The 13,946-nt window shown below is 39.8% G+C and overlaps 3 protein-coding genes and 2 non-coding genes across 14 annotated transcripts in view; 2 read left to right on the top strand and 3 right to left on the bottom strand.

The window, feature by feature from the left end:
• The window catches only part of LOC107269041 (sodium-independent sulfate anion transporter), a 5,991-nt gene extending 4,288 nt beyond the window's left edge, over positions 1–1,703 (bottom strand). The window contains exon 1 of one of the 2 annotated variants that reach the window (XM_025086254.1): positions 1,646–1,703. Coding sequence is in view for 1 of the 2 variants with exons in the window: in XM_015742458.2 (XP_015597944.1) it covers positions 387–432 (46 nt within the window). In the remaining variant the exon portion in view is untranslated. Of the gene's footprint in view, positions 1–386; positions 1,252–1,645 lie in introns of those variants that run through there. The other variant, XM_015742458.2, reaches the window with a different exon arrangement.
• Positions 1,704–1,820: 117 nt separating this feature from the next.
• Trnas-gcu lies at positions 1,821–1,902 on the bottom strand. The gene has a single exon. It is a non-coding gene; the product is annotated as a tRNA-Ser (tRNA).
• Positions 1,903–3,139: 1,237 nt separating this feature from the next.
• Positions 3,140–3,213, top strand: Trnat-agu. The gene has a single exon. It is a non-coding gene; the product is annotated as a tRNA-Thr (tRNA).
• Positions 3,214–3,840: 627 nt separating this feature from the next.
• LOC107269028 (sodium-independent sulfate anion transporter) lies at positions 3,841–9,849 on the top strand. Of its 2 annotated transcripts, XM_015742411.2 has the most exons (12): positions 3,841–4,216; positions 4,269–5,111; positions 5,692–5,961; positions 7,017–7,252; positions 7,398–7,599; positions 7,678–7,898; positions 7,974–8,319; positions 8,390–8,692; positions 8,784–8,929; positions 9,000–9,170; positions 9,245–9,398; positions 9,476–9,849. In XM_015742411.2, the coding sequence occupies exons 3-12, from the start codon at positions 5,775–5,777 to the stop codon at positions 9,514–9,516; spliced, it is 2,007 nt and encodes a 668-aa protein (XP_015597897.1). In that variant the 5' UTR covers positions 3,841–4,216; positions 4,269–5,111; positions 5,692–5,774; the 3' UTR covers positions 9,517–9,849. The 2 variants fall into 2 exon arrangements, with proteins under 2 accessions (XP_015597897.1, XP_024942020.1); XM_025086252.1 differs by lacking the exon at positions 5,692–5,961 and having other exon boundaries at positions 3,845–4,216.
• LOC107269030 (galactokinase) lies at positions 9,830–13,838 on the bottom strand. Of its 8 annotated transcripts, none has more exons than XM_015742414.2 (7): positions 13,496–13,617; positions 11,645–11,772; positions 11,086–11,269; positions 10,867–11,009; positions 10,493–10,790; positions 10,103–10,424; positions 9,830–10,008 (listed from the first exon to the last, which is right to left on the bottom strand). In XM_015742414.2, the coding sequence occupies exons 1-7, from the start codon at positions 13,599–13,601 to the stop codon at positions 9,900–9,902; spliced, it is 1,290 nt and encodes a 429-aa protein (XP_015597900.2). In that variant the 5' UTR covers positions 13,602–13,617; the 3' UTR covers positions 9,830–9,899. The 8 variants fall into 8 exon arrangements, with proteins under 8 accessions (XP_015597900.2, XP_024942029.1, XP_024942026.1 ...); XM_025086261.1 differs by lacking the exon at positions 11,645–11,772 and adding an exon at positions 13,308–13,327 and having other exon boundaries at positions 13,480–13,612; XM_025086258.1 differs by lacking the exon at positions 11,645–11,772 and adding an exon at positions 13,308–13,327 and having other exon boundaries at positions 13,496–13,604.
• Positions 13,839–13,946: the final 108 nt, after the last annotated feature.

The raw sequence follows: 13,946 nt of genomic DNA, 5'->3' as shown, positions 1-13,946 counted from the left end.
GGGAATCTGATTTCTAGTCAGACGCCTTAACCACTCGGCCACGACTGCTACGGAAGCACTGACTCCTTCACGCATGAGAAAGCAAAAGTAATTGAAAATAAGAACATTCGGTATGATAGTACGAAACCAAAATGTAAATCAAGGTAACCAGAAACTGCTTTTTTCGAATGTTTAAATAGAGCAGCTATGCAAATTGCTTGTTCGAATTATGTAGGAGACCTGCGGTGGCCTCCACTGACATTGCGCGTCACTGAGAAAGAAGAGAAAAAAATATGTTCGCACGGCAGTCAATGGCGGAACGCTTGTAGCGACAAATACGCGATATCTCCCACTGAACTGTGGATTAATATCAGCTTTTTGTCACGCCACGAGCAGTATTGTCTTACCGTTCGAGAGCAAAGGAGTTCTGTCAGAGTTGATGGAAGTCATCATTATGCTTCTCTCTTTTCAATTCGCTCTCTTTCACCATTAGTTCACTATCTCACGTCAATGACGTACGCAAGTGCCTGCTCGCAGTTAGTTCTCGACTGGAGGTCAGGCATTAGTCCGTGCAAATCGTGAAAAACCATTGGAGCATTCCTCTGCACGATGGACTCTCGCTTATCATAAAACAAAACGGATAGAAATATGATTAGACAACGTTTGAGCTCATTAAAGTTCATTAGCTCTCTTTTCTGTATCGATGATGCCACGAGCTTTTACCAACAATTGGATGGAAGAAAGTCATGGGCGCCCTGAAAAATAATGACAAGGCAATTTATTGGTAGAAGAATGACTCATTCATTGTCAGAAAAATAATGACATTCTTATTTCTTGCTATACGTACTGGATATAAGTTCTATATTCATGGCTGTGGTACACAAAGTAATAAACGGATGTTATTAAGCTATATTGAACGGGAAAGGCATCGCCTAGGGAATCGCTTAAGGCACTAAAGTGAAGCCATTAGACAGCCGTATCCTTGGAGCTACGAAATGGTAGAGAGCGTCCCAATGGTATAAACCACTGGGGATATCGGATATTATCGCTAGTGTAACCTCATCTGGCATGCTTGGTAGAACACATCTATTTAATCCAGGTGTGAGCCAAGATTCCTCCTCAAGATCGATTGACTCTTGGAAGTAAGGCAAATAAAAAAGTTCAACTAGCCGAAATCCGGGATTGAACCGCAACTGGGCTATTTCGACAGATGCTTGAATGTTACTCTAGAGACTGCTCTCGCGATATTATTCCATCTTTAATAACAAAATTTATCCGTGTCTTTTATAAATATTCTAAAATTCAAAAAGGACGGTCTACTGTAATCTCAAGCTAATTCTTAAACTATGAGTCTGCAAGAAAGGGGGATCTTGTGGGCTATCTCAGCAGAACGACACATTCCTTTGACTTCAACAAGATAAGTCACGCTTGTGAAATCGCAATGCAGGAACGAACGAAGGGAATTGAAAGAAAACGTATTGATAAAATATGTGAGGAAATAAAAGTAAAAGAGAGTAATTAACCCTTTGCACTCTATTGGCGCCGCCGTAACGACATGTTGCCCGTTGAAAACAATTCTTGGAGTGCGAAGGGTTAAGTGTTTTATACGAAAAACAAATTCCGTCTGTTGCGCAATAATTATGCAACATCCTTGAGTACTCGTTACCAATTAAATTCTTCACGGGCAACGTAACGTTTAATAATAGTTGGTTCCTGGTGGGACGATTATGTTTTGTTCCTTTTTTTTGGCGGGGGGAGGGGGGGGGTTCTAGTATAACAGCTATGAGGTTCCCAACTCCACTTTAAGCTGATTCAAAAATGAGTTAAAAAAAAAACGTGTTCGACGAGGATGGGATTCGAACCCACGCGTGCAGAGCACATTGGATTAGCAGTCCAACGCCTTAACCACTCGGCCACCTCGTCCGATGATACGTCATTGGCGCCCTGAATTATTTCAATGACATTTTCTCATATTTTCTAGGGTCAAATGATTAGCTGGTCATCGATGCAAATGAGCCAAATAGATTCGCATGGATGAGTAGAGCGTCAGACTATGACCTCGAACTTACACAACAAGAAAATAGCTGGATCGATCGTCTCGTTCCAGTGGATACGAATGATCGAACGCTTCGCTGCCGACCGTCCGATCGACCTTTCTCCCACATGAAAATACGTTGACTGTATGGAAAACCCAGCGTAGGACCATTGATGTTGGAACTATGCCGATTATGCAGCACAATCACTTGTGTACAAGTCGTTCTAGAAGTTTCTCATGTAGCATTCCATGTACAACAGTTCTTATTAGCTGCCATATAAAAGTATGTGCATGGGATACATATATGTATGAAGTTACTGGTATTTCAGCTAAGAAATATGAACTGTGAAAAAGCGCTCATAGAGTAGATTTCTTTGATTTTTTAACGGATATTTTAGAATGATAATTACTTGTGTCATTATATTTCATAATTATACGTGAAACATCAGAATTAACTTAGAGAATCCTTCTTGCAGGTTCACGTCAAACTCCGTTGAACATCCTTTCAAGTGGAACCTATTGGGAGATCGTTGAACGCATTCAATGGCATCCTGTAGAAGTTCGCTAATATCTTGAAGTTAAACAGAATATACGGCCTCATTTCTGTTTTCTTATGAAACTCACGTAGAACCATGCAGAAGCCAGTATAGGGTGACTGTTAATATACTTTCTCAAAAAACAGAATGAAACGACATGCTTAGAATTATTTAAAACGCTCTTGTCGCTTTGACTATGTAAATATATGCATTTTTGTCGCTTTAAGACTTTGCATACTGTCCTCAGCTAATATTTTCATAATTATGGTTCCTGGGTCCACGTAATAACATTTCCATAACGCATAACTTCGAATCTTTTACACATTAGCGACACCTTACGGATAACCTGATTATTCGGTCAGAAACCTCAATTGGAATTTCGCCAACGTGTCTGTAATTTTGAAGCGAGGCACTTGTACACAGTTTGTATTATACACAAAGTGTAGAACACGCGTTTCATATATATTAGAAAACGCAAAAAAAGTATTCGAACAGACAGCGGTAAGTATTAATGCAAAACGCGGTGAGCTCGAATGACATTAAAAATTATTAAAGATTATTTATACTTTAGTTATAGGTACGTAATAAGGGCGCCGTGGCTTAGTTGGTTAAAGCGCCTGTCTAGTAAACAGGAGATCGGGGGTTCGAATCCCCCCGGGGCCTCAACGTGGGTTGGAATATTTTATACTTTTTTTATTTTCTTAATAAATTTTTAATTACGGTTTTCAGAACTTTTGGAGCACACTTCAAAAATTCATTTTCTGTTACTAGAATTAAACTGCTGACGAGCTCCCGTGAAACAACCTGGTTATCCATGTAATTGTATCTTTTATCTGCAAAGAATTTGCATAAAACATTGTCGGAAATGACTTCAGGAACTCGATACTTAGTTCAGCATTCACAAATTGCCTATCTATTTGCAAGGAATGATTATCCATAATGAGAGTCCAACGCTGATGTTGACGTTGGACGACTGTGGTCAATTTGATTCGCCGTCTTGACATCGTAATGTTACTATATCGCTTTGGATTTCCACTACCTCGTGTGCCTTCACTTTGCAATCAAAGTAACGAAGGTAAAATCTGCCCTTTTCGTTACGAACGAGTCATGGATCTTTCAGAGAGGAAGGAGAACTAATGGATAATCTATCTGAGCAATTGAGAATTATTCTCTGGAAAATCTCGAAACTAATAATCTATACGTTTTTATACTAATTTGTATCCTGAAGATTCCGAGAGATCAACTTAGATTTCCAAGAAGAAGATAATTCACTCCACTATGCAAATTTAGATCGTTACACATGTTGATGTAACAGAATGCCAGGTTCGTAACAATGATTACGTGTCGGGAAAAATGCTGGTGGCACCATGCACCGATCATCCTTCATATACAAATATTTCTACAAAGCCGACAAGAAGCATTAGCCGAACGTGTAGAAGGAATAAAAGTTCATATCCATAGAAGGTGTCGGATCGTTTATGTAACGTCTGAATGAGTAAACAGGAATTGGCTATGAGCTACATGAAGTGTAACGTTTGTGAAAATCAAACGAGGACGATGATACGCATTCCACCTGGTGAATCTAAACACGCTCTACGTAGATTCCCTCCAAGGAATGCTAGCCTTGAAAATTCACTAGAGTGTAGTGCCAGGATGACGACACCAGGTAAGCAGTCCGTAGCTTAATTCTTTAGAATCATTGATTTGTTATCCTTTAGGTGTAAGTAACAGCGCTGCCGATTAAACAAGGAAGGATTCGAGGCTCCTGTGATTGGTAACGGCCAATCAACATCAAGCGGTCCCTGTAGTGGGTGGAGAGCACGTGGCAATGTTTTGAGTGGAATCTGCTCGAAAGGCGCATGCGTGTACGATCGCCGCGTAAAGGCGAATTTACACTTGCCAGTCCACTCTTTGGCTGCATCTCTACCTGCTTGCCTGTCTACCTGGCTACCTGGACTGCTTGCTAGCCAGCCTGTCCGGCTTGGTGCAGTCAGAGGCACCTCCTAAACCAGGAACTTTGCTCCGAAGTCGTGTGTGACTTTGTTTTATAATTATATAAGAAAGATTTGAACGTGATAAATATTGTGTCTCTTCGACGTCTGTGATCCAGCTTTATTATTGTACTGGTAAAGGGTCTGCGAAGGAAGTGACGACTTACCCCGACTGCGTTGCAGAGAGGAACGCCAGGAACCCTTTGATGGAGAAAAACAAATGTCAACATCGTGAAGCCCTTCTAAACTTCCTTCGTCGCTCTGTATCCTGGATTAAACGAGTATCGAGACGACTGAGATAATCAGTACTACGAGAACGCTATCATCGTTCTGGATCTAGTGAGAATAACAAAGAATTCCTGAAGAAAAGGACGTGTGCGTACATGAATTAGGACTGTTTCGCCGGTCATTCCGGACTAGAGAAAGTTTCTTGTGACAGTACGACTTTCAATCAGAATAAAGAAGCATATTGCCAGGGAAGTGTTGAAAAGTGAATAAGTGTTAACACGTTATCGGTGTATGTGATTTATTAATAAATTTTTCAACCGAAGCGAAGATTACTTAATCTTGGTAAGCATGCTCGAGTTCCTTCGACTCGATTACTTCATTTTCTCATAATTTCATTTTTCACTAAAATTTCTATTCAATCGTCGACCGACTTCTGGATTCTTCCACGCGTCTTGTACGTGCTTCTATGCATCTCAATTTCGTAACACTAGCAGATCCTTCAAAGGATTATCTACACACGTATTGCTAGACTAGCTGGCATTGAAATTGTAACGTTGATGAAGAGGAAACCGTTAACCGTCCTAACTACGATTGGTAATCGCTTCCAAGGATTATTCATAGTGCCGTTAGTACTCTTGTCTTTCTTTATCCTCGTCCAAGAGCAGAGGGCGAAGGTAGTTACGTGGTAATTCACATAAAAGCTTCGAAGGCGCCTGGCGTCGATCACTGACACCCCTCCATTAGTGCAACCTCATGTAAATCGCTTTTAGGCGTGAAGCCCACCCAGAAACAAGAATTTTTAGAAAGGTCTACGAACGAGTGCGATCGTGTCAAACGTCTAGTAGATATATTAAGACAGATAGTAATACACGAAAGTAACGGTGTCCTGTACAGTTCATTTTAAAACGTAAAAACTTTACAGGCTGCTGTCAGTAGACGATGGAGCCTACCTGACCCTTCTTCGAGGATATCCAAAATAAGAGTTAGTGCCTTTACTACGACAATATGACAGGATACGATCTCAGGGATCACGAGTCCCAGCGTGAGGTGAGGCTCACCGGATTCACCAAGAATTTGGTGAATGAAAGATCTATGGAGAACACAGCAGGCCATGACTCTAGGGATGTCACTGTGGATCTCGATAACAGACTGAACGGTTTACCACTGCAAAAAGTCGACAAACAAACACCCGGTGAGTTATCCATGATTAGCCAGTACGACGGTAGCGACGTCTCGGACTCCTGGTTGACTCAAAGAAACTGAATTTGGCACAAGGACTTTTTGCGCTGAGGAATCTTAGTATTTGTCCATTGTCCTCCACGTCCAAGGAACGTCTCAACTCAACAATCATAGACATTGCGAGTTAGTCTTTGATTTAAGCAACTGCAGGATCAGAGACAGGATAGCTATGGTCGTTTCGTATGAACTCATTGGATCCGGGTAACGGGTATATTCTCCCATATATGTTGAACCAGCAGCTTTAACATTCTGCTAACGTTAGGCTAGTATGCCCTTTCTCTTTTAGAGTTAATCTTTGACTTATCAATAATATTTGTCTTGATTTTATTACATTCGACCCCATTCGATTGGGTTTGCTGTCCTCGCGATGAAATTTCATGAAAAAAATATATATGATATGGCATACACGATAAAACGTATTACTTATTAATAATGGTACTTTCTGAAAACGATTTCTCCAGGACAAAAAATTAAAATATTCCTTACTAGAGAGACTGTTCAAAAAATAAATATGTTCGTGTCCTAGCTCGTTTATCGAACACTTACGAAAGTACGGAGTGCCACCTTTACGAAAATATTTCGCTTATTTACTGACGTATATGGAGTGGATGGCCATGTACGAAAGATCGTATATTATAATACTGTAGATTTTGCTATAATCAAAGCACACACTGACGATTACTGACACGTGTCCGATGATTGGGCCGTCCACCCTACAGTTTATTTGCCTATTTGCGCATATGTTTAGTATAGGATATATAATTCGCCTGGATCGATATACGATAGGCGCGAGCAAACTTTCAAATTCTGAACTACTTAGATTCTCGGGGATTAATTAAAATGAGTAAATCGTAGAAGAGCTCCTGGAAATTCCCAATAGCATGAGCCACTCCTGTGTATAAAGGTGGATGGATGTCGTGGATGGACAAAGTACACTACAGTGACGTGTAGGGGACATGTCTTTAATGGGCACAAAACATTCGATCATACATAATCTAAACATTTCAGATGCAGTCGATCTGGAAAAAGGATTCGTCTGTGCGTCAGGTTCCAAATGGATTTACCAGAGACTACGAAGGTCCTTCAGGATGAAACTTCTGTATAGGAGGATACCGATACTTGATTGGCTACCAAAATATCGAAAGGAGTATGTCGTGAGCGACATGGTTGCTGGTATCACAGTGGGACTTACCGTTATTCCTCAGGCGATAGCTTATGCTAACGTCGCAGGACTTCCCGCCGAGGTAAAAAAGCATTGATTTTTCGTCCTCTCTTTATTTTATTCTCTGTATTTGTCTTTTTCTCCTTCAACTTTATTTATTCGTCGATTTCTTATTTGTCTATCCTTCGCTCTTGCAATTGATCATAGTCATTATATTCCCGTTATAGTATGGACTCTATTCGTCCTTCATGGCCTGCTTCGTCTACATGATTTTTGGATCTTGCAAGGACGTCCCCGTCGGGCCCACGGCCATTGCATCCATCCTCACTAGAGAAACATTACAGAAGGCCCATCTCGGGCACAATTACGCTATACTATTGACATTTATATCAGGCTGCGTTTCCATGCTAATGGGTATACTTCAGTTAGGTACGTAATTTTTTCCCCTATATCTCTGTTTCATATTCACTATCTCAGTTATTTCACGAAATATTTATCTATTTTCAGGATTCCTTATAGACTTTATCTCAGGTCCTGTTTCCATTGGGTTTACATCCGCAGCAGCTATAATTATTGCGACCAGTCAGGTTAAAGACATTCTTGGTCTGAGCTTTAGTGAATCAAACTTTCTACGAGTTTGGAAAACCATATTTGAGCATATCGGGGAGACAAGACTCTGGGATGCTGTGATGGGCTGCATCTGTATGATTGTCCTCTTGATCCTTAGAGTATGTTCCAATTAATTCGAGCATTAGATCGTTCTCTTATTTTCCTCTCTTAACGCTGACTCATTTCTGATTTAGAAAATAAAGGATCTACCCGTGATATCGAAAAATACCAAGGAGCCAACGACAATGCAACGCGCCATTGTTAAGTTTCTCTGGCTGTTGTCTACAGCAAGAAACATTCTTGTGGTCGTTATCTGCGGCTTAATCTCTTGGTTCCTAACGTCTCACTTAGGATCATCTCCAGTTATTCTAACTGGTGACGTAAAGCAAGGCTTGCCGCCATTAAAATTACCACCTTTCCAGTCTCAAATTGGCAACCAGACTTATGGCTTTGTGGATACCGTGTCCGCCCTGGGATCAGGGTGCCTCGTCATTCCTATTCTTAGTTTACTCGAGAGCATCGCAATAGTAAAAGTATTCTGTGAGTGTCAATCGTTACTTGTCCAGCGTACAGCTGAAAGACCTGACGTTGTCAATAATAAATATTTCAGCCGAAGGCAAACCGATGGACGCGACCCAGGAAATGCTGGCCTTGGGCGCCTGCAACATCATTTCCTCGTTTGTTTCATCCATACCAGTCACTGGAGGTCTCAGCCGTGGTGCCGTTAATCACTCTTCCGGTGTTAAGACAACGCTCGGTGGTGTCTACACTGGAATCCTGGTACTCCTATCTCTTCAGTTTCTCACACCTTGCTTCAGCTACATCCCCAAGTCCGCTTTAGCTGCTGTTATCATCGCAGCCGTAGTATTTATGGTTGAACTTCACGTGGTCAAGCCTATGTGGCGTACTAAGAGTAAGTAACGTCTCTCAGACGTTTTGCAAGAGACGCAGCCCTGTTTGAGTATTTGTTTTTTTCACCTGCATCGTCCTTTCTCTTTATTCAGAAATAGACCTTCTGCTTTCCGTTGCCACGTTCCTCTGTTGTCTCTTTGTCAGATTGGAACTTGGTATACTCATCGGAATAGGAATAAATCTACTTTTCCTACTTTACGCATCGGCGAGACCATCCTTGCGAGTAAACAAAGTTACGGTAAGTGATTATTGCATCGGCATTACTTATCGCCATTCATCAAGTTGGTTCATTGACTCTTTTCCTACAGAGTACCGCTGGTTATGAGTATCTCGTCATCACCCCAGACAGAAGTCTCGCTTTCCCAAGTGTAGAGTACGTACGTGCTGTGATAAGTAAGCAAGGATCTCGTCAAGGTAACGCCGTTCCTGTGGTAATCGACTCCACGCACATTCAGGCTGCAGACTTTACCGCGGCAAAGGTAACATTAAAATACGACCTCCCGCAATCTTGTTCAGCTTAAAATAAGAGTTATTTATCTGTACATCCTTCCAGGGAATAAAAAGTCTTATCGAGGACTTCGCCAACAGGGGACAACCCTTGATATTCCAAAATCTTAAAGCCAGTGTTGGCGAGATTTTTAAGGGCGTCAAACCGTCAGGATTAAAATGTTGCTCAAACGAAGTTGAACTTAATGATTATTTAAAAGGTATGTCTTCTGATATCAATTTCTGCTTAGTTCTTATGATTGTCGTACAACGGTTTAAGATTTTTTTGATGTTTCAGAATATTCAAATTTATCAAACAATATAGTGAGCAGACACTGAACGCAATGGAGGGTGTATAGAGATAAAGAAGAAATGAACGACTAAGTGAAACCGAACCAAGTATGAGTAACCGAAACGGCAGTATTAACGACCAACTTCGTCTATGACGTTTCTCCGAAGTCGCAGTGTTGTGTGACATGTACGTTAAGTTTATTGTTTGAAAGTGTACGAGAAGAAGATAAGAATATGGATTATTATCTGAGCCAGCGTTTGACTGTGCGTGTACGTATGCACGCACTCGTGTATGTATAGACAACCGTACGAGTAGTACGTGTAATCGCAGCTTTTATTGTTAATAAATAATAATCTAGAATTATATGATATGAATGGTAAGACACCAGTTTATTTAGTATGAAAAAATATCTTTAGTTTACAACCTATATCTAAGCGTTTTCGATATCGGAATCAAAATCAGACTTTGCAATATCCGTACTCATATAACGAGCACCGCCGGCGGGTTTTGCTATGTAGAATGTGGCCTTACCGGGATATCTGAAAAAAAAAGAAAAACGAAATAAAACGATTTCTACACTGAAATACCAAATGAAAGAAGCAGCAATGTCACGTGATGAGCAGTGACACAAACCTCTTTTTAATGACATCGATAACCTCGTTGACAGCATCCTTTCTTACAAGCGTTACCGTGCATCCTCCAAATCCTGCGCCAGTTAAACGACTTCCCAATACACCCTTGACTTCTCTAGCAGACGATACGAGAGTGTCTAACTCCACAGAAGACACCTCGTAGTCCTTCTGCAAAGAGTCATGACTCTGGTTCATTAATTCGCCAAACTTCGTGAAGTCATCCTTTTCGAGAGCCGCTGCTGCATCGACGGTTCGTTGAATCTCTGTGATTACGTGTCTCGCTCTTTTGACCACGTATTCTGGCATCTTCTGAATCTCGAGAACTGCAAATAATTAAAGCATATTACAAATCTAAGACTCGAATATCCTAATTATACTTGAAATATGTTACCTTGAAGATCATCCAGAGTGGCTTCCCGGAGACTCTTTTTGCCAAGTACTTTGGCTGCTTCGTAACAGGCATCTCTACGTTCGCAATAGGCACTAGAACTCAGCTTGTGCGGTGTGTTTGAATTTGTTATAAGAAACAAAAATTCATTTATATCATACATTGGTATTTGCTTGGTGGAGAGGTCACGACAATCGAGTAAAAGAGCGTGATCCTCTTGGCCCATCACTGAAATAAATTGGTCCATGATACCACATGGTACGCCAGCGAATTCGTGTTCCGCACGTTGGCACGCTAAAGCCTATAGATATCCGCAGTAGCATTAACTATAGAGTGAAACATATTAAAACTGACTATCCGTACTATATGTTATATACCTTTTCTTCTTGTTTTTTAGACACACGGCCGGTGAGCTTTTCTAAAAATGTATACGTCGCAACCTCCAGAGCGGCTGAACTACTTAAACCGGCACCAACGGGTACCGTGGAGAGGATCACCGCATCGAATCCAGGCACAGTACCTGAAATATAAATGAATCCATCGTTAGCTACATATTGGACGAAGAGCTAAATGCTAATATTACGGGAAGAACGTACAAGGAAAGTTAGCGATGCAGCCCTTTACGTAATTCGCCCATTTTGGTTCACCAGCTTTAAGATCTTCCTTGCTCGTCGAGAACTCAACGTCTCTCTCCAAACTAATGGCGTCGCTCAGTGAAATAATTTTGCATTTCGTCGTGTTATTTGATTTCCCAGCAATGACTGTGATCATTGGCAGTGCCTATAAATATTAAATGATCCCTTTAATACCGTTACGACACGCTTCAAACTGTCGAATCGCATTTGAACGAATGGCGGAAAATATATATTATACACAGTCGGTACATTCCCACTAAGCACAATTACGAAAATATTACATTGCGGTTGCAGAACCAAATGTAACAAATAATATTGCAAGTGTGTTACCGGTAACTTGAATATAAGTTACAATTTCAGTGTCAACAACGTAACATTGCAGGTTAACAATATTATATAAGTGTTACACAACCGAACCGATTTATTGATTTGAGTCACATATACGTGGACACAAGGAAACATTTACTTAACGGCAACGTTCTTTCTATTACTTTAAAGTAACGTGGATGTAATGTCTCACCGGCGATATATTAATGTAACTGTATTTCGGATCGTCAGATGGCGTCTTTCTTCGTTTCACATAACTAGTGCTATGTAGTATAACATCATGGACTCTCGAGAGTAACATAAACGTGATATTCGTCTTTGCTAGGAATTAAGTTCATTTTATGAGATACAAGTATTTCAGACCTTGAGTAGACATTCATATTATTAAGTATTACACTCAAAGTGTTCAAAAAGCTTTAGGTAGCTGGCACGTTAGGCCTGCACACACTTTCAATTAATCGTGTTACCTACAAGTATTACTCTGGTATATGTATATATTTGAGAGATACACTTTTGTTGCGAATTGATTTTTTTCACGCCTTGTCCTCTAGCGGACATACTTTCAATGACGTAATTCTCATTTCGTTATGTAGGAGGAATTAAAATAACCCCTTTGGAACTTCAGATATCGAGCCACGCTCGTGGAATGGGCCAAAAATAATAACTACAAGTCAGGCGCGTGATGGTCGTGGACAGCAGTAAACAAAATGGGGCAGTTAGTTAGATAGACATCGTCGATGTTACGAACGCTGATCCCAAAGAATTGTCTCCCGAGAAATTTATATTTTACGTGGGTTAAAGGAAAATATCGATGGATTTCTAATAATTGAAATCTTCGTTGAGGAGCGTCGTGTACAATTCTCAGGTTAACTAACTTACGCCAAGGGACGTCAACGTTATATATTTTAGAAAAGGTGGAAGATAGAGGTTAAGCAAGCGGAGAAACTCAATTCGTGAGTGGGGAAACCTAGTTTGGGGGGTAACGGAAGTTTAGGGTAGAAAGATTGGAAAAGGTATGATTTTTATGCATCAGGGCTTTTGGAAAGTAGAAAGTACGAGGTATTCAGGAAAATAATAATGGAACTTTTTAGTGGGAATTAGGATTAGCGGCGGATAAATTTTGTAAGCAATGTGAAAATCTGCAGTAGGTTTCTTACGGACGTCACTTTTGTAATTTTAAGAATTATTGGTTTTCAAAACGATTAAATACAATGTTAATGTTACATTGAAGTAATATTTTAATGTAACTTAAAAATATTTAACGATGAAACCGATGTAATATTGCGTAAACGCAACATCGTAATATTATATACAGATATTTTTGAAAATTGCCAATGTAACATTACACTGAAGTAACGAGTTATGTTATCCGTATACATTTGTAAATGTAACTGTTATGTAACTTGTTACTTTCAACTAATATAGCTGTTATATACTGTGTTTAGTGGATTATCAGCAAATTACATACACGTTATAGACTCTTATTACGTTACCTTAAGGTCATTACACTCCATAAACATTACACGAATATCACTAAAGTTATAATAATATTGTTACACGGATTTTACGTACCGACTGCATAAGTTTTGTTACATAACTTTAACGCTAAAATAATATATAGCAGTTACGTTACTTGAATATCACAAATTAAACATTACTTGTTACTTCAATGTTATGTAACCGCTACATGTCTCAAGAATAACATTGTTACATTACATGTAACTCCCACGTTATATTGCCGCAATAAAACGTATTAACTGGGTTAGTACGTACAAGATATTATCCCTCAATAATAAATGAGGAATAAACTTTTCCGATAGCATAAATCCGATAGAAGATGTAGATATTTTACTTACGTAAGAGGACACGTTAAAAGCTATTAAAAATGCAGAAAATATATAAATTGTAAGACAACATATATATATATATATATATGTATATAGCGTTAACGAAGAAAGTTATTGCATTAACTCAAAACAATGCAAAGAATAAACGATAAGTTGTACAGATATCAAAATCTTGATTTACCATTGGCAGGACGTACCCTTCATTGTAATCAGTATGTTCCCCAATGAGGTTAACTCGACCTGGTGCACAAACGCAGACAGTTGCATCCTGGCCAAATTCTTTAGAGAAACTGAATAATGCATTCACTCTCACGTCGTTCACATCAGGAATTAACGCAGCCATTAGTATTTCTCAGTCGAATGTCACCGAGATTCACGAACCGAATAAACGTCAGTTATGAAAAGGTCTGGAGTAACTATTTTATTGAACAATCTATGCAATTACAATGCATCCCGTACGAAGCACGCGGTAACACTGAGTCTTCCACGTTGCAAAGATTGACTGTGAAGAAAATAGACCAAAATTCGTGGTATATATATACTGAATACATACGTTGGCAAGAACGTTTATCTTCGAGCAACTATCAGCCAATGGGGAACTGGCTTCCTGGGACATACTGTGAAGTATGTTATCATTGCACACAGTGA

Source organism: Cephus cinctus, unplaced genomic scaffold (genome assembly GCF_000341935.2).
Source record: "Cephus cinctus unplaced genomic scaffold, Ccin1 Ccin1_scaffold0597, whole genome shotgun sequence".
Lineage (NCBI taxonomy): Eukaryota > Metazoa > Arthropoda > Insecta > Hymenoptera > Cephidae > Cephus > Cephus cinctus.
This window is presented reverse-complemented; position numbering and strand designations above follow the sequence as displayed.